The sequence below is a fragment of the Dasypus novemcinctus genome, chromosome 24 (assembly GCF_030445035.2).
Source record: "Dasypus novemcinctus isolate mDasNov1 chromosome 24, mDasNov1.1.hap2, whole genome shotgun sequence".
In the NCBI taxonomy this organism is placed as follows: Eukaryota; Metazoa; Chordata; class Mammalia; order Cingulata; family Dasypodidae; genus Dasypus; species Dasypus novemcinctus.
The window spans coordinates 19,913,847-19,933,385 of NC_080696.1; the positions used below are offsets into that span (position 1 = coordinate 19,913,847).

A 19,539-nucleotide genomic window follows, 5' to 3' on the forward strand; every position below is an offset into this window, starting at 1 on the left:
CAAACTTTTCTAATGACAATTGTACCCTCTATGAATTCTTCTCATATAGAATCAGATATGTTGGAAACAAGTTGTTTCTGGTGAGGTTTCTGATAATCAGGAATGAAAGCACAGCATCTTAAAGGTAATAGCTTTGTAGCCAACATATACAAAACCAGGACATTACATATCTTACTTTCAAAGTAAAGAATATTTTACTACACCCTTTATTCTAGAAATGATGCATGTTGACTGCTTAATTCTTCTCACACACAATTCACTTCAAGTGAAGTGAGGTACTAACTATAAAACACAGTTTTGAATGGACTTTGCATTATTTGCAATGTTCAAGGATGAAACAGTAGAATTCTACAACTTATCTTAAAAGAAACAGCAAGTTCCAGGAGTTTTTTATTGTTTGAATAACAGGACACTCAAAACCAAGCAGAGGAGTCCCCATGGAAATGATAGTCATGTTTCACTGTTACTGGCCTTTTGCTCCTTCATTTTCTAAGCACTTATTAGATTTCCCTTTTATGATATCAGACATTTATTTTTATCACAAATGCAATTCAAATGTGAATAAATAAATGCATTATCTTTTAAATTCCCCACCCCTCCCTTGTTCCTTTAAATAGGAAAAAAGTTCTAAATGAGTCTTCATAGCCTATTTGGCCATAGTTGTCCCACCTATGGTTTTAAAACTGTAATTTGGTCTTCCAAAATCTTCCTTGAAATACAGCTCATTCTTTTAAAGAAATTCTGAAGCACCAGTCTTACTGATATTGTCGATAGTCTCCAAAAGGTGAGGATGGTAACTGAGTTGAAGGCAACTGGGAGGGGTCGTCAACAAACTGAGGACCATTGGGAAACTGCGCAGAGGCAAACCTTGTCAACAAGATACCAGCTCCTTCAATTAAAGCTAGGAGAATACCACCCATTGTGGCTGATCCAACCATCGCCACTGGTCCATTTCTTGCTGCCAGTATGGCTCCTGTTAAGGCACCAGTTGTGATGGAGTTCCAGGGATCTTCTTTCCCTCTGACTTGAACCATACTGCAGTCAATCATAGAAAAGAGACCTCCCCAAACTGAAAGCTACCTCCCAACTGTGGAGCCCTGGTTTTAATAGCTGCCAAACTCCCTTGTAGTCTGTGGTTTACTCCCACTGGAGAATTGCGAAAACCTTTGATAGCTTGAAAGATACCACCACCTATGGTACCCATCGTGAAAGCCCCACCACAGTCATCCACAATTCGCCAGGGGCAAGGCCCCCGTGCACACACACTCCTCCATCTTGACTGCACCGGCGCCAGCGATGCCCAGCCCCCTTACCACTTTGCATTACTGAAACTTTTTTTTGTTTCTCTAAACAGAAACCCTACACCCATTATACATTAACTTCCTGTTCTCCCTGTCCCTCATCTCTGGCAGCCTGCACTCTACTTTTTGTCTCTGTGAGTTTGCTTATTTTCCATTATTTTCTTTGTAGTAATTATGAGGTTTAAATTTAACATTCTAAGTTTGTAACAGTTTTGTATACTTTGCTATCAACTTAATTGCATTAGTATATACAAACTATGTCTCTATACCTCTCTACTCTCCCCATGTAGTTTTTGCCACAGATTATGTTTGAATATTGTGAGTCCAAAACCACTGATATATTTTATGCATTTGCCTTTTAAATCCTAAAGGAAGTAAAGTGGAGTTACAAATGAAAAATACAATAATACTAACATTTCTGTTTTACACATGTTGTTACCTTCACTGGGGATCTTTAATTCTTCATGGGGTTCCTTTCAACCTGCAGAATTCTCACTACCATTTCAGGTAGGGCTGGTCTAGTGGTGATGAAGTCCCTGAGTTTTTATTTACTTGGGAATGTCTTTAATCTCTCCCTCATTTTTGAAAGACAGTTTTACCAGATATAGAATTCTTGGGTGGCAGTGTCTTGCCTTCAGCACTTTAAATGTTATCTCATTGGTTTCTTGCCTCCGTGGTTTGCAATGAGAAATTGACATTTAATCTTATTGAGACTCCCTTGTACAGTGGTGCAATGCTTTTCTTGTGAGGCTTTCGGTATCCTCTCTTTTATCTTTGGCAGTGGACAGTTTTATTATATGTTGCTGTTTGAATCTATTTGGTTGTATCCTGTTTGGAGTTTTTTGAGATGTGTATATTCATATATTGTTAAATTTGGGAAGATGTAGCCATTATTTCTTGAATAGTTTCTCTGCCCCTTCTCTGTTTCTTTTTCTGGAACTCTACTAGTGCATATAGGCGATGTTGACTTTTCTTCATTTTTTTCTTTCAGCTCTGAAGTCTTTAATCTCTCCCAGGTCTGGTCTTCCTCATTGATCATTTCTAATGCATTAATTTTCTCCTTTGCCTGGGCCATTGTTTCCTATTTTGTAATCTTTTGTTGAACCTTGGAGATTTTGATATTTTAATGTTATCTCTGGAATTTTCACTCTGAGGTGTCTGTTCCTTAAGCTTGTATCCAGCTAGTCTTAATATGACAGAGCTTTCCTTGATTGCCAGAAGTTAACAAAGAAGGAGGAGGAGGAGGAGGAGGAATGAAAGAAAATACCTTTCCCAATTTTTGCAGATTGACCTTGCCTCAGGGATTACCATACAGTGAGTTTGGACCAGCCATGGCCTCACTGATCCTTTGTACCCATGCCTCTTGTTTTAGGCATACTGCATGGCCCTAGGAAGTCCCCTCATTTTGGGTTCCTCATGTCCTCTCTTCCCTAGGAAACCATTTCCTCACTGCCCCTGGCACCATGCTGTATGTCCTACAGCCAGCAATCCCTTTCCCCAGGCAGCATGATTTGACTGCTCACCCATTGCATTCTATAGGAGAGCTCCATGTGCCTCCTTCCATATGCAGAGCAAGGTCTGGGATGGCAAGATACTCAGGGCATCACCAAACAGATTGGGACAGACATATAAATTACCATTATGTGCACAGGAATTACGTTGGCTCCCTGGTGAGGGGCCATGATAGCGGACCACGAGATCCTACTGCTTTTGGGTAGCTTTTTTCATGACTCAGTATTACTGCACCCTGTTAGTGCAGCCCTTTAACTGTTTTTGGAGCTTTGAGAAAGATGTTTCTGACAGTTCTTGGTGGCGGTTCAAATCTTCAATAGGGGAATGGAGCCCTGAAGCTTCTCACTGTGCCATCTTAATCGGGGCAGTCATACTTTTTTTTTTTTACCATACTAAATTTGAAATCCACGTTCAGCTACAGATAGCATTCTTTGAAGAGCTGCACCTTTTATTGGAAAACAGCCATACCCATTCATTTACATATTATTTATGGCTCCTTTCAGATGGCCCACAGGTCTAAAATATTTATAATCTGGCTCCAGGGGGACATGAAAAAAGTGGGTCTGATTCTCCTGAGTATGGGGGAGGAGAAAGGAAGATGGTAGACTTTGGGGTGTAGAGGTGATATAGAGGCAGAGCCTCCTGCCTTCATAGAGTTTGCTTTCATTTTTGTTCAGGGGTCATCAACTTACCTTCTTCTGTACCTTCTGTACCTTCAAGAATTGACCCCCCTGATCTCCTTGCCACTTATCTCACTTAACTGTTGATGATCAAGCTCCTTTTTCTCGATTTACAGCATGAATGTTCAGAACATAGTCTAGCAGCTTCTTCTCTGTCATTTGTCCTTTGAGTCCTTTTGATATCCTTTCCCCCAATTATAAAAACAAATTGAAGCCCCAGTAATATGCCCTTCCTTCCCTCTGAAAGGCAGCCACTATTCAGAAATTGGTATTTACTTTCCCTAGCTTTTCTCTATGCTTCAAGTGCAGAAGTTTGTGTCCTTGCACACTTATTGTTTTCTATATATTTTAAACTTTCTGTAAATGATAAACTGTATGCTTTCTTCTGCAGCTTGCTATTTAGGCTCAGCAATGTATTTGTGTCCATCCAGCACTGAGTTCTCTGACTCTCATTTTTATCTGGCATTCTAGTGTATTGATATACTACAGTTTGTTAAACCATTCTCTTTCTGATGGGCTTTTTGTTCTAATTAAGTGAGCCTTTGGTTTTTATTTCTTTTTTATGGTTTTATTGAGATATAATGGATATGCCATAAAGTTCATGCATTTAAAGTATATAATTTAGTGGCTTTTGGCATATTTACAGAGTTGTGCAAACCTCACCACTATATAATTTAAGAACATTTCATCACCTCCAAAAGAAATGTACCTATTAGCCTTACTCCCCATGTCCCCCACTCCTTCCCTACCCCCAGCCTGCATCCATTGGACTTCATTCCATCTCAATTTTCTCTATTATAGACAGTTCATATAAATGGGGTTGTGTAACCTGTGGTCTTTGTGGCTGGCTTCTTTCACTTAACAAAGGGGTTCTTTTTTTTATTATATATTTTTTTCTCTCTTTATTTTTTCTTAAATGTTACATTCAGAAAATATAAGAGGTCCCCATATACCCCCCACCCCTCTCACCCCACTCCTCCCACATCAACAACCTCTTTCATCATCATGAGACATTCATTGCATTTGGTGAATACATTTTGGAGCACTACTGCACCACATGGATAATGGTTTACATTGTAGTTTACACTCACCCCCAGTCTACCCAGTGGGCCATAGCAGAACATACAATGTCCAGCATCTGTCCCTGCAGTACCACCCAGGACAACTCCAAGTCCTGAAAATACCCCCACATCATATCTCTTCTTCCCACTCCCTACTCTCAGCAGCTACCGTGGCCACTTTCTCCACATCAATGCTATAATTTCTTCCATTAGTAATCACAATAGTTCCATAGTAGAATATCAGTAAGTCCACTCTGATCTTCTATTCCTCCATCCTGTGCACCCTGGGATGATTATGTCCACTCTGCCTCTATATTGAGAGGGGGCTTAGATTCCACATGGTTGATGGATGCAATTCCCTTGCTTTCAGTTGTAGGCACTCTTGGCTCCCCGGTGTGGTGGTTGGCCTTCTTCACCTCCCTGTTAGCTGGCCAGGGTAAGTCCAACCCAAAGTACTGGTTCTCCTGAGGGCTACAGAGATCCACAGGTTCTATGGTCATGGCACATTACTCTGGAGTTCAGTGCCATGTCAGTTGGCCGTACTTTGGAGTTTATGTTCTTGAGTGTGATGGCGTTGGACTCAAATGTGACCTTTCTACACATGCCTCTTCTGTCACTTTTACTGGACCTGTGGTTGGCACTGGGTTGGTATATACTCAGGAGACCTGAATCTCTAGACTGTCTATGTGACAATCAGGCCCTGAGCCTCAGCAGACTTGCAGCTCCTACCCTCTGAATTATTGGACTTAACCCCGGCCAGCTAACAAAGTGGTTCTTAACAAGGGGTCCATGAACTTGAACTGAAATTGAAAAGAACATTATTCTTGTGAGGACATGTTGGTGCAGGTGTGATATATTTATTAAATAATACACAGAATAGTGTGCACTTAGTAAGGGGTCCATGGTTTTCAACTGACTTGCAAAAGGGTCTGTGGAACAAAAAAGGTCAAGAACCCTGACTTAATACAGTGTTCTTGAGGTTCATTCATAATATAACATGTACATGATTGAGTTTTAAGTTTATAGTTTTTGCTGTTACAAATGATGTCATGTGTTTGTTTTGGAAACTTATTTTAAAGAGATTTTTACTATTGATAACAGTAAAAAGCTGACTTCATTTTATCTTTTGCTGAAGTTCTGGAAGAAGACAAAGGAAATGTTCGTTTATAAAAATATGATTAAGTGCCCCCAGGAGTGAATAAGGCACAGTCCTTACCTTTTGAAGAACTTAACAGTGTAGTTGAGTTAGAAAGACAAATTAATTATAAAATTGAAGTGGTACATGTGAATAAGCAAAATTCTAAAAACATGCGAAAGGAGAATCAGCTAATTGCTTGGGAAATGTGCACAAAGTGTTAGAATGGCATCTAGACTCTGGAAGATTAATAAGATTTCACAAAGTGGGGTGGGCAGGAGGAGGAAGGCATTCTGAGAGGAGAAGCAGCTTGCAAAGGCATTGAGAGATGAGAAACTGTTTTCCAGGAGTTTACCGGAGACTGGGTAGGCCTGAATGATACTGTGGCAAGACAGGAGAGCATTCAGGGTCCAGGCTTATTGGGTTGGGCCTGCTGTGGGAATTGTTGGAAAAAGTGAGGTGAAATCTAGATGTTAAAACACATTTGTGTTTTAACAAGATAACTCTGACAATATGGAGGGTGGGCTGGAGGTGGGAGTCTGGAAGTGGAACCCCATAAAAAGGCTGTTCTGATCTTGTAGGTAAGAGGTGATGACCTGATTTTGGTTATGGTAGTGGGAATGAGAAGAGCTGAAGTGGAAAGGCACTTTTTAGGTTAAGTTGACACGACTTATTGATGTCAGTGTGAGGGAAGAGAATTCTATGATGATTCCCATGGTCTCTCACCCGGACAACTGAATGACTTGGGAATTTTATAAATTTCCCTCTCCTAATGAAGATTAACTTGTTGTGTTGGAAGCTCTTCACATTCTACAAATGAAATATCTGCATCAGATTTTTTTAAAAAAGGAGTACTATAACTTCTTACCTTATAATTTAAAGATTTCTTAAGATGTCTTATTTCCAGTTCAAAAACAAAACACAGGTTTGCATTAAGCCTAGAATCTGTCATTTTTAGACCTGAACAATCAAACTAATATTACCACTTCTTCATAGCCAAAAGAATGCAATGGTGTAAAGATTCCAGTTGATGCCAGTAAACCTAATCCAAATGATGTGGAGTTTGATAACCTGTATTTGGATATGAATGGAATCATCCATCCCTGTACTCATCCTGAGGACAAGTATGTAACCCTTTTTTGTCACTGATAACCACAACTCACAAAGGAAGTACTGTATTGTATTACATCCTTTGCTTGTCACTATAGACCAGCACCAAAAAATGAGGATGAAATGATGGTTGCAATTTTTGAGTACATCGACAGACTTTTCAATATTGTAAGACCAAGACGACTTCTCTACATGGCAATAGATGGAGTGGTAAGTGCTAAAATAATTAACTTGGACACCTCCTTTTTTGTTTTAGCTGTGTTCCCAGGGTCTAGATGGAAATCAGCAAGATAATGAAAATTGTTGACTTGGTGACTTTGAGGGAAACCTCAGCCTTTATTTGTTAAAAAAAAAAAAAAACTTTTTTGGGGTCCCTATTTTATACCAGGTGAGATGCTAGATTAGTAACTACCGTTACTTTTGAAGGGCTTCCCATGAATGAGAGGGAGACAGAGATAAAGAAGTGAGTTTAGTCATTTACAGACTTTATGGACACTAGAGAACACATGCAATGTGTTCAGGGAAGAGAGGATTAGTGCTACTAGGGGAGTTGAGAGGTAAGGAGGTGACTTTGTCCCATTTCTTGAAGCATGAGGAATAATTTTGGAGATGGTTGGGCAATGGCGTGGGATGAGTAGACAGGATAGAAAAGGGGAACTTTCTTCAGTTTTTCAGGTGTGCCTGCTAAAATGCCCCTTCCATGCCTTTGACCACACGGATACTTTTTGGGCAAGAGCAGGTGGTTTGGATTAAAAAGGTACTAGAGTGACAGCTTGAGGAAAGCCTGACCCATACTCAGGAGTCTGGATTTCATTCTGTGGCCAGTGAGTAGTCATCAAAATGACATGAGGAGAAACTAATAGCCTATGATACTATCCAGTAGTCTAGGTTATAAATGACCAGCAAACAATATATCAGGGTTTAAGAAAAATTAAGGTGAATTATAACCCTCAGCTTATTTAGCCATATGCAAATAAATTCTTTCTTTTAGATTTAGTGTATCCTTGGGGCTAATGTAATGATTTAGAAAATCCAGAAAACTTCGGGTCCAAGAAGATTAACTTGTATTTACTCAGTGAAAAATGCTGTCTACCTGATGATTTCCTGAGTTGCATTTACAGAGGAATAAAGAATAAAGAGAATAGGAATATGTCTGTCTTAGAGCTAAATTTCTTTAAGGAAATCTTTAACTTTACTCTCTTGTGCCCTTGCTGCTAGATCAAGTATAAAATGCATTCATATTTGCATGTGCATGTATACGTGCATTTATCTACACACATTTTTTGTTAATGTCAGTTGCCATTATTTTTTAAAGTCTACATATAGATCATAGGATTTGATACTTGAGAGGGCTCGGTTAGATGGTCTTGTTTTGTAAGAAAGGGAACTTTTAAAGGAGGATGTAGAATTACTTATATTTAGATATAGATATGATATTTTAGGGTCCTTCCCAACCCCAAAACTAAGATCCCTAACTTCCAAAGCCTTACAGGCCAGGTCATGTCATTCATACTTACTCAGTGATTTAAATTACATTTGGTTGGAAAGATTTAAAATTATGGTTAAAAACTTAGCTCCTTTTCTAACTGCTCTCTCTACTTAATTGAAAAGACAGGGTGATAATTATGAGCCTTCTTGTAGGGAATACAAAATAGAAGGGCATCAAAGTCCTATAGGTCTAGAAGGAATATTTTTCTGTTGCTCTTATGGGGCCTTGTGACAGCTTCATCCTCAATCACATCCCATTCGGAGACCATCCTTCCTTCTCAGTACATGGACAGAGGCAAGGTTTTCCTGATCCCTGTTCTGTATTAATTACTTACCCCATGTTGGCTGAATCATTGACTGCAGGGCTCTTTTTCTCTTGGTGCCTCAAAGCATCATGTGGCCTGGCGGAGCTGGTGTAAGGCCTTGGGCCTTTAGTGTTAAGTGCCATGGCTTTAGAGGGTGACTGTCCATTTGTCATGTCACGCATTCATTTGGTCGAGCTTAGCTTTCAGGTTGTTAAAGCAAATTTAAATTAGGTTCTACTGTCAAATGAAAAGATTATCTTCCTTTCTAGTGTACTACTTTGATAAGAAAGACTGATTCAGAATAATGTTCAGATGTATTTGTATTTCGAGTAGTAGTATGTGAATATGAAATCCATGTTTTTAGGCTCCACGTGCTAAAATGAACCAGCAGCGTTCAAGGAGGTTCAGAGCATCAAAAGAAGGAATGGAAGCAGCAGTCGAGAAGCAGCGAGTCAGGGAGGAAATACTGGCAAAAGGTAAAGAACATGCATCTTGAAGTAGTGGACTTTTTAAAATACTTGTTCAGAAGGGGAGGGTGGCAATTTTTTTCTTACAAATAGGTGAGGTTTTACTTTAATGAGGATCCCAGAGTATTCAAGCAAAATTCTTACTCTCTAATAAAGGTAACTAGTTCATGGAATCCTTCAGTTCCTTTAAAAATGTTGCCTTGTGTGTGAGGTGGGCCATGGGTGAAGCAGGGAGATCTGTTTGGTATTCTGCCACATAAGGCAATGTAATAGACCAGGGAAGCCACAATTTATTGGCTCAGAATAATTGCCTTTGACAGGTGAAAAAAAGATGCCATAGAGTAGTCAGCTCGGGCCTGCAGGTACACTAAATTGCTTTATTTTATGTTTTAATTTGCTGAAAGTGTGCAAATAGTTACTTTAGACTCAGCTGTACTTGAGTTTCTAAAACCTGTTTGTGCTTATAACAGAATGTCTGGTTTTAAGAATATTGTCTGTCTTGAAGTTTTTATGAAGTATATTTGTTTCTTGAGAAGAAACTAATTAGTGCTATAGAGGAAAAATAGTATTTCTATATTCTTCTAGTGATAATTTTGTGTCATCATATAAATCTGTGATAAACTCAGGGTTTTAATTTAATTTATTTTTTTTAAAGATTTATTTATTTAATTTCTCCCCCTCCCCTGGTTGTCTGTTCTTGGTGTCTATTTGCTGCGTCTTGTTTCTTTGTCCGCTTCTGTTGTCCTCAGCGGCATGGGAAGTGTGGGCGGTGCCATTCCTGGGCAGGCTGCACTTTCTTTTCACGCTGGGCGGCTTTCCTCACGGGCGCACTCCTTGCCCATGGGACTCCCCCACGCGGGGGACACCCCTGTGTGGCACGGCACTCCTTGCACGCATCAGCACTGCGCATGGGCCAGCTCCACACGGGTCAAGGAGGCCCGGGGTTTGAACCGCGGACCTCCCATATGGTAGACGGGCGCCCTAACCACTGGGCCAAAGTCCGTTTCCCTAATTTAATTTTTGTAAGGTACTTTTATCTTAAGAATTGTTAGAAAAATGAAAACCCCTATCCCCTATATGTGTGTATGTGTATTTATGTGTTCTGCTACCAAGGGAATTAGGAAGAACTTCATAATTTTCTATGTAATGCAAAGTATCTGTAATAGACCATCTGTAAAGTCTTGAATCAACTTGAATTGGGGGGGGGCAGATCTTATTTTCTTCCAAAGGGCAGTATATGGTTCCTCAAGTGACAACAACACTTCTTTTTCTTTTGAATTTGAACCTTTCGTTGTTGCTGTGGCTTACTATCCAGTAATTTACCTCTCTGTTTATGGAGAGAACAAAGCATTGTCTCTTTTCTCTAGGTGGCTTTCTTCCTCCAGAAGAAATAAAAGAAAGATTTGACAGTAACTGTATTACACCTGTAAGTAGTCTTACACTTTGCTAGCTATTGCTAACTCTTAAATAATAGGTTAATTTATTTCCTTCTGTCATTTTAGGGAACTGAGTTTATGGACAATCTTGCTAAATGCCTTCGCTATTACATAGCTGATCGTTTAAATAATGACCCTGGGTGGAAACATTTGACAGTAAGTTTCACATTTTGATATTTTAGAAAGATTAGGGTGATTATTTGAGGCTCTACTTTGATATGACTGATCAATATTTATCCTTTCTTCCAATCATAAAATGCTGGCTGACTGTCAAAGGAAAGAAAAGCTTCTAGAGCATGGCCAGGATTTAAACATCAGTGATGGCTGAATTTTCTGTCAGTGCCAATTTTCTCCTCTTAGTTCACTATGAACCCATAAAATGGAATCTGTAATTAAAAAATATTTGTGTGTGTATATATATATGTATAAATGAAGGTAATCTTTAAATGAACATTTCTGGTTTTAGAAATCACAAAAGAACAAGGCTGGGATTGGCTTATAAAACAAAAAGTGGCCATACTTTCTTAAGTATTTAAGTTAAATTTAAATTAACTTTTATGTCATTTTAATTTCCTAAGTTTGTTTCCCTATTGGTTAGATATGGTAAATAGTATATATGGTCTCTTTTATTAATGACTCTTGGGGCTTATATGTTTGGGGTTATATCCTTAGGGTAATAGTGAGAATGGTAGAAAGTTGTGAAATTATCAGTTTTTCTAATGGCTAAATCTGACCCGGGCATTTCATTCTTTTCCTTACCACGTAGTAAGTTAATCAGTGAAATAGATTTGGTGTTTAGCATACATAACACACACAAATACATATGCTTTGTTCAGGAAAATTTCTAATTATTATCACTGTCTTAGTAGAATTATGTCATTAACTTATCTTACGCTTTTCAATTCTGTTGATTTTTGTACCTGTAGAAAATGGGGAATAAACTGAAAGTATTAAACTTTTTTAATAGGTTATTTTATCAGATGCTAGTGCTCCTGGTGAAGGAGAACATAAAATCATGGATTACATCAGAAGACAAAGAGGTAAAAGTAACATAAATATTTGATTATGTGTTCTATCAAAAAGAAGAAAAGCCTTTGAATAGAAAATGTATTTGTTAAGATATGATATTTGTTTGTATAAAAAAGATATATATATATATATATATATATATATTTTTTTTTTTTTTCCCCTCTCCCTCTCCCTCTATAGCCCAGCCTGACCATGACCCAAATACTCATCATTGTTTATGTGGAGCAGATGGTAAGTTTCTTCTTTGGGGATTTGATGTCTCTGGGATTAAACTGTAGCAAGGTGAGGGCATATAGGAATGGATTATTCACAGTTTGGAAATTCTGAAATGCCTTGCTTATTTTATGTTTGAAGAGGACCTAACTAATATTGAGTTCCTGTTTAATCTGTGACTAATGTTCTCCTACCTTTAAATTTTTATTATACTCTTCACACTTTAAGTCTAGCTACATATACTTTTAAAGTAGAGAATTTTCCAGGTGTTTAATCCTGAGTGGTAGTCTGTGCTCTAGGTCCACATATCTGAAGGGCTTGTTGGCTGAGAACTGCTGGGAAGTTTTTGGCTTTTGGGCTTTGTGGACTGTGTGTGCTCATTTGGGCTTTCCTTTATGTTGGTGCCTGTAGTACTTTGGTTCTGGTAAGGATCCTCTCAAAGTGCTCACTGCTCAGTGTTTTTGTCATTGTTCATTGATAGCTGATCTCATTATGCTTGGCCTTGCTACACACGAACCCAACTTTACCATTATTAGAGAAGAATTCAAACCAAACAAACCCAAACCATGTGGTCTTTGTAATCAATTTGGACATGAGGTCAAGGACTGTGAAGGTTTGCCAAGAGAAAAGAAAGGAAAGGTAAGAACTTTGAGGTGGCAGTTGGCCTTGTTTTTAAAAGGGTAAAAGAGAAGGTTTTGGTTGACAAGACAGATTTTTACCTGCTTGCTCTGTTAATGCCTTGCAGAGATATATCTTTGAAAACACTTTAAAGTTAACTTGTATTCAAAGCATGCCCACACTCATCCTTTCCAGTTTCTACGTTTTCTGTTATTCCTGATATAGGCTATATCCACAAGGCTTAGGTCTTGTAGATAATGCCCATAGCACGCAATTTATGTGCATATATTTGAAATGATTACTTTTCTTAAAAGGAGCTATAAATCAAACATATTAAACTCTTTCATATTTAAGTTATTCCCAGTTTCTATGTGTTTTGGATTTACTTTATTATATTCAGACTTAAAAGGCATTTCTATGCTTTAAGAATATGTGCCTCTTTCAAAGATGTAGTTGAATAAGTAAAGTAGAGAAGAAATATACTATACAATTTCAGCTTTGCAGTAAATTAAAGGTAGTATATCTTTATCTGTGCACACATATTCACAGAGAAGGGTCTACAGCCAGGATTCTTGACCAGGGGTCCAGGAACTTGAATTGAAATTCAAAAAAACATTAGTCTTGTGGGGACGTGTTGGTGCAAGTGTGATATATTAAGTAATAGTATAGTGTGCACTTAATTCGGGTTCCGTGGTTTTAACCTGACTGGCAAAGGATCCATGGAACAAAAAAGGTTAAGAACTCCTGGTCTAGAGGTATATTCATTACAATGATAATGTTGATTAGATTGTAAGTTGGGGGTGGCAAATTATGGCCGTTCAGATTTTGCTCATGAGCTAAGAATGATTTTAGTTTGATGCCTTCTTTTAAATTTAATACTTAATATTAAAATGACTCTTGCTTCAGGGCAAAGCATTTAAAATTGGTTGGTTGGAAAAAATCATAGGGTTTAAAGTAGACTTGTTTAATCTTCACTCCATTTCTTGCAGCATGATGAACTTGCAGATAGTCTCCCTTGTGCAGAAGGAGAGTTTATCTTCCTTCGGCTCAATGTTCTTCGTGAGGTATGCAGGAGTAATCACTGGGACGGGCAGTGTATAAAGGAAGGTACCTTTGGATAATTTTAACAGCAGCATTCTTTTTTCATTGTAGTATTTGGAAAGAGAACTCACCATGGCCAGCCTGCCATTCACATTTGATGTCGAGAGGAGCATTGATGACTGGGTCTTCATGTGCTTTTTTGTGGGAAATGACTTCCTTCCTCACTTGCCATCTCTAGAGATTAGGTAAGTTTATTTGGGTGGTTTTCTAAACTGTTGTTTCAACCTTCTGGACTTTACAGTGCATACTGGTCCTAATGCATAATGTTTGTCTCCTGGTGGCAGGGAAGGTGCAATTGACCGTTTGGTTAACATATACAAAAATGTGGTACACAAAACTGGGGTAAGTTCACTCTTGAATAATTTCAAAACAGAAGTATTTGCTTTTATAAGAAGGTCATTTTACATGTATTTTATCACTTACAGGGTTACCTTACAGAAAGTGGTTATGTCAATCTGCAAAGAGTACAGATGATCATGTTAGCAGTTGGTGAAGTTGAGGATAGCATTTTTAAAAAGAGAAAGGATGATGAGGTAAAGTGTTTCTATTGCAGTAGCTAAAATTGCTCCTGTCTCTAATAGGCTATGATGATCCTGTGATTGTACTTTAACCTCTTTGAGTGCATTGTCATACCATTACCGTGTATTAAACACTAATGTAATTGTGAGTGGCCAGCTCTTTGATTTTTTTAAAGGTTGTGATTATCTTTTGCCCACTGTTTGAGTTGCATTGTAATTCTTTTCTCTCTTCATAATCTTAATTAGGGTATAAACCGAAACACCTGTCTGGCAAGTAGGATATGAAATGAGGGTTCCAAGGCTAGAAGAATGCTGGGATTGAACTATATAGGCTACCATGTTTTTTAGGAAATACTTGTGCCTGGGAGACAGGTTAAGACCTAGGAACTAGTACTCTGCTAATAGAGGCTAGGGGATCTTGGTTGGATTGCATCAGCCAAGCAGAAGATTGGAAGAATGTGTAAGATCTGTGAAAGGGTAAATTCAAACATAAAAGAAGAAAATGACCAAGCACTTGGAAGTTGATCCCATATCACATGTCATGGGGGAGTGCATAGTTGAGAAGCCCAGGTTTCTGGCTTGGGCAATTGGGATTTTGCTGGTGTCATGCACTGAGATAATAAGTACTAGGGGAGGAGCAGGTTGGGGTGAGGCAAGGTAGAACTTGAGTTTCCTTTTGGAGGTGTTTAGTTTGAGAAGCTCTTGGTCACCTGAGAGGAGAAATGTTCATTAAGCAGTTAGATGGAAGTGTTCAGAGCTTCGGGCAGAGGTCTTTTGAAATGAGATTTGAGAAGCTTTAGCAGATGGGTGGTACCTTGACACAGTGAGAGTGAACTCACAGGCCCTGGGAGACTGTATGATATGAAACACCTCGACAGATCCTCCAGATGTGGACATTGAAGAATCAGAGAAAGAGGAGCCAGTTCTAGAAAGATGGGAGGTGGTAGGGAATCCCTAACTAGGCAAGAACTCATCTGCACACAGTGTTGCCTGAGCCCTCAGGGTGAGGCAGACAGGCCAGGGGTTCCTAATTCCCAGGGCTTCTGCTGGAATGGAGGGGCAACAGCCTGGGGGTAGTAGCTTCCAATACAAAGTCACTTGGGAAGTTAGAGCAGATAGCAATATAACAAGGATGCTACATGGCTACATGATCTCACAGAGTAAAGCACGTTACTGTGTCTTACAAGATTTTATATTTTCATCAACTTCTTACAGTGTGGCTAGTGATCTTTTTTTCAGAACTTTGGGCTCCTGTTTTTGTAACACAGTGAATTAACTGTAATCATTCTCTCAAAAAGCTTTGGTACTTGGTAAATTTTTTCTGTGGTGGTAAGATGTTTCACATTTAAAATTCAGATTACAGAACTAATTTTGTCTGGGGTACAAAATGTCTATCAGAACAACCATTTTTAACCAAGTTTTCAACAATTACAGTGACTTCACTTTACTTGGCTGCCAGTTAACACCTAACCAGAAATCATACATGCTGTGTACCGCCTGGTGGAAAAAATCTTGTTTTAGAACATAGTCCTTTCATTTGGCTTTAGCAGGCTCTTTACCTATAACTGTTGGTGATACTTGGCATTGCAGGGGAAAGATGCTATTTCACAGATGCCATAGAGTTTCTGATTTAATTAATATGGTTTCTGGCTGGTCTTGTGGAGGAGGGCATTTTTAAGTTGGGATCCTTTTTGCTGGTCTTACGAATTTTTCTGGGAAATGGGCATGTGTTCATGGCTTTTGACAGATTTCCAAGGAAGTTTGTAGCCCAAAAAAGATGAAAGATTAGTGAGGTCCATCCCAGTGTCCTCTAATATGCTTGTTTGTGACTGCTACTTTCAGAAATAGGTTTAACAGCCCAGCGAAACAAAGGGAAAGGAATATGTGGTATTTATTATAGAAATTGAGTGGAAAACAAAGGCCAGAAATGTGATGCTTTTTATTTTGCAAGCTTTGATAGTTGCCTTTTGACTTACAAATGTTCATTCATTCAGCAGATGTTTATAAAGTGTTCACCACTGTGCTAAGTGATGTTCTGAGTGTTAGTGATATGATATAGCAAAGCACAATACAAAGAAAGATTCCTGCCCTCATGGAGCTTATATTCTCATGGGGGAAGTAAGGAATAGACCAAGTAGACTATGCAGTGTTTTAGAGAATAAGTGTTATGAAGAAAATGAAAGCCAGTGAGGAAATGTCTGGGAAGGTGGAGACTGGAAGGTTGCAAATCGAAAAAAGACAACCAGGGAAGGCCTGGCTATCACATGACATTTGAGTAAAGAACTGAAGGACGTGAATGATTAAACCATGCCGATGTTTGCATGACAGAGGGAATAGCCAGTACGAAGACTCAGGCAGGAGTACACCCAGCATGTTCTCAGAACAATCGAGCCAGTGGAACAGGAGCAGAGGAGGGAGGAGAAATTATAAGAAATGAGGTTGGAAGGATGATGAAGGGCCAGATCTGGTGGGATGCTGTAGATCATTATAACGACTTTAGCTCTTTCATTCTGCATTCGTGAAGGATTTTGAGCAGAAGCATGACACAATCTGACACATATTTTAAAAAGATGACTGGTTGCCATGTTGAGAATAACTGTACAGAGGCAGAAATGGAAGCAGTAAGCCCAATTAGGAAGCTTGTTTGCAGTAATCCAAGGGAAGCCAGAACAGTGGCCATGGAGATGGTAAGAGGTAGTTGGATTCCAAACATGTTTTAAAGGTACAGTCACTGGAATTGGCTGATGGATTAAATGCGGGGTTTGAGGGAAGGATAGGTGTCAAGAATGATTGCAAGGCATGGCATTTGAACACTTGAAGAATGGTCAGGGTAACTGTGATTAGAAAGACTGTGGTAGATACAAAGGTGGGGGTGGGAATTCCATTTTGGGCATGTTAAATTTGAGACATCCTGATGGGGATGTCAGAATGGGAGAATTTTCAATGATAGATGGTGTTTAAAGCCATGAGACCACGTGGACACTCCTACAGGACTAGACAGGTGGGTGCCCTTACTGGGTCCAGAAGCACAGCAACATTAAGAAGTTGAAGAGTTGAAAAACCATGGGTACAAGAGGGGAGGAAAGGGAATTGCGTGAGTGTCATGTCCTGAAAACCAAATGAAGAGCGTGTTTCAAGGAGGGAAGAATCATAGCCAGATAAGGACCAAAAACTGACTATAAAGGATTTCACAGTCTAGAGGTCATTAGTGACCTAAGTCTGAGAAGTGTCTTTGAAGGTAGGAGGACCAAAAGCTTGATGAAAGAAATAGGTAATGTTCAAATTGCAGAAGCTCAAAGTAGTTCATCACCTGGGCCCCATGTATGGAAAAGCAGATTGATCAATCCAATGCTAAGCCCCTTTCCTGGCAGAAAGCACGGATTTCGGTTGCCAGTAGTAACTAGGAAGGAAGAGAGAAGCGCAGCTAGAGTAGAATGATGATCAGTACAGTTACCTCTGGTGTCTGTTTTAGGCCACAGCAGCAGCCATGCCCACCCTAGCTATTGTTTCAGTGCTTGGATACTTGGGAAAATCTGAACATGGGGGTAGGAGGTGGGGGTTTATCCTGTGGCAAGGGAAGCCTTTGAATTACCCAGTTGGTGGAGAGCAAAATCAGTTGAAAGTCCTGTCCTATTGAAATCATGGCTGCAATTTTAAAATGAGTAGAGGGAAGAATCAGTCAATCAATGTTGAATGGGCCCTTTCCTGTACATGAAGTTGGCCCAGAGTAAGAGGTGCACACATCTGAATTTCCTTCCTTTCTTTCATGAGACTGTATTTTTACAAGCTGGAGGCAGTGTTTACAGAGAGCTCCACTTCTGTCTTTCCCTTTTGTGCCATGCATGCTGCAAAGTTGGGGACTGCCTAAGCCCTTTTTCGGTAACAGAGTCTCATTATTAAACTATGTTAATTTTTTGAAAAATTGGCATCCTAGTTATTAACCATGTTCAACTAAAACTAAAAAATTGTTTGTTTTATTTTGACCTGTTCATATTTGCTCCAGGGTAGAATCAGGGTCTTTTGCATTCTCTTCTAACATGATGTCAAAAACAATCTGAAAAAAATTAAGTGGAAAGATTATATTATATCTAAACTCAATCTGGAATGTTCCTTACCTATTTCAAGGTTTCATAAGCAGCACTTTGAACATCTAGTCTGTTCCCTGGTTAATAATGTGTACTTAGTTTTCTGGGGTTTGCATTTAAAACTTAAATTGTTTCTCGAATCATACCTGGTAATGATTCTGACATTTTTGTGTAATTATTTGACAGAATATGTGGATTTTATACTTTTAGGACAGTTTTAGAAGACGACAGAAAGAAAAAAGAAAAAGAATGAAGGTGAGTTTTCATTAATTTCTTAACACTGATAGTAGTATACCTTTACAGTTTGGGAGGAAGAAGCTCATTACAGTAGCTTTATTCCTTATCCAGTAGGAGATGGTCAGGGCCATACACACCCACCTGGCTGCATTCTTACTGGAGAGGCAGTGTTGGTGTTGGTTTTGAAGTTCTTTCTAAGGCGTAGAGTCTGGAAGGATACACTTGGGGGAGCGGGGATGGGGTGTGTGGCACTTAGATACTTAAGTGTTTTACAACAATTAGATACTGTTTTGTAATAAGATCAGTCAACCTTTGTATCCTGTTATAAGTTAATGCACTCGGTCTTATTTCTGCATCTTTGTCATATTAATCTTCCTAGGACATGCCACATTGTGAACTTTGTTGTTTCTCTGTTCTGAAGTCACTGCTGACTCCAGTTCCTCTTAGAATCCAGTTGTAATTCTTTAGCGTGGCATTTAGAGTGCCTGTGATCCAGTCTAATTCTAGCCATCCAGCTTTTTCTCTGCTGTCTTCTAAATGCACCATGTTGTGCCTGAATCAGAGTTGCCTTCATTTGGTACCTCCAGTCTTTACAATTTGTCTCAGATCTTACCTTTTCCACAAGGCCCCTCTTTTTTTTTTCTGCTCATAGTACAATTTGGGGAATTCTTCCTCTTAATTGTAGGGCTTTTTACCTGTGATCTTTGTTGTCTTACTTAATTTCTTATGCTTAATAGTCACATACATGCTTTCATTTTGTTTTTTCTTGTCTTTCTTAATGGGTTTTGCCCAGTCCAGAGCCTCCCTCCCCCTTTTAATTGTTGTAAAATATATATAACATCAAATTTGCCATTTTAACTTTTCTTACATGTATAATTTCTTTGGCATTAATTACACTCACAGTGTTGCACAGTCATCACCACTATCTATTTCCAAAACTTTTTATTATGCCAAACAGAAACTCTGCACCCATTAAGCAGTAACTCCCCAGTTCCCTCTCCCCATCCCCTGGTCATCTCTAATTTGCTTTTGGTTTTTATGAATTTGCCTCTTTTAGCTATTTCATATAAATGAATTATACGATATTGTCCCTTTGTGTCTGGCTTATTTCACTCAGCATAATATTTTCAAGGTTCATCTATGCTGTAGCATGTATCAGAACTTCACACCTTCTTATGGTGGAATATTATTCCATTAATTATATACCACAGTTTATCCATTCATCTGTTGGTGAACACTTGCA

The 19,539-nt window shown here is 39.0% G+C and overlaps 1 protein-coding gene and 1 pseudogene across 1 annotated transcript in view; one reads left to right on the forward strand and one right to left on the reverse strand.

Moving 5' to 3' along the window:
• Window positions 1–19,539, forward strand: part of XRN2 (5'-3' exoribonuclease 2) — a 92,658-nt gene that overhangs the window by 12,300 nt on the left and 60,819 nt on the right. Inside the window, exons 2-14 of the mRNA XM_004447759.4 lie at window positions 6,686–6,813; window positions 6,898–7,009; window positions 8,957–9,068; window positions 10,427–10,485; window positions 10,562–10,651; window positions 11,463–11,535; window positions 11,705–11,755; window positions 12,219–12,376; window positions 13,345–13,419; window positions 13,508–13,641; window positions 13,741–13,798; window positions 13,882–13,989; window positions 18,270–18,314. Coding sequence (XP_004447816.1) covers window positions 6,686–6,813; window positions 6,898–7,009; window positions 8,957–9,068; window positions 10,427–10,485; window positions 10,562–10,651; window positions 11,463–11,535; window positions 11,705–11,755; window positions 12,219–12,376; window positions 13,345–13,419; window positions 13,508–13,641; window positions 13,741–13,798; window positions 13,882–13,989; window positions 18,270–18,314 — 1,203 coding nt within the window. The remainder of the gene's footprint in view (window positions 1–6,685; window positions 6,814–6,897; window positions 7,010–8,956; window positions 9,069–10,426; window positions 10,486–10,561; window positions 10,652–11,462; window positions 11,536–11,704; window positions 11,756–12,218; window positions 12,377–13,344; window positions 13,420–13,507; window positions 13,642–13,740; window positions 13,799–13,881; window positions 13,990–18,269; window positions 18,315–19,539) is intronic.
• On the reverse strand, window positions 415–2,376 carry LOC139437548 (mitochondrial import inner membrane translocase subunit Tim17-A pseudogene; annotated as a pseudogene).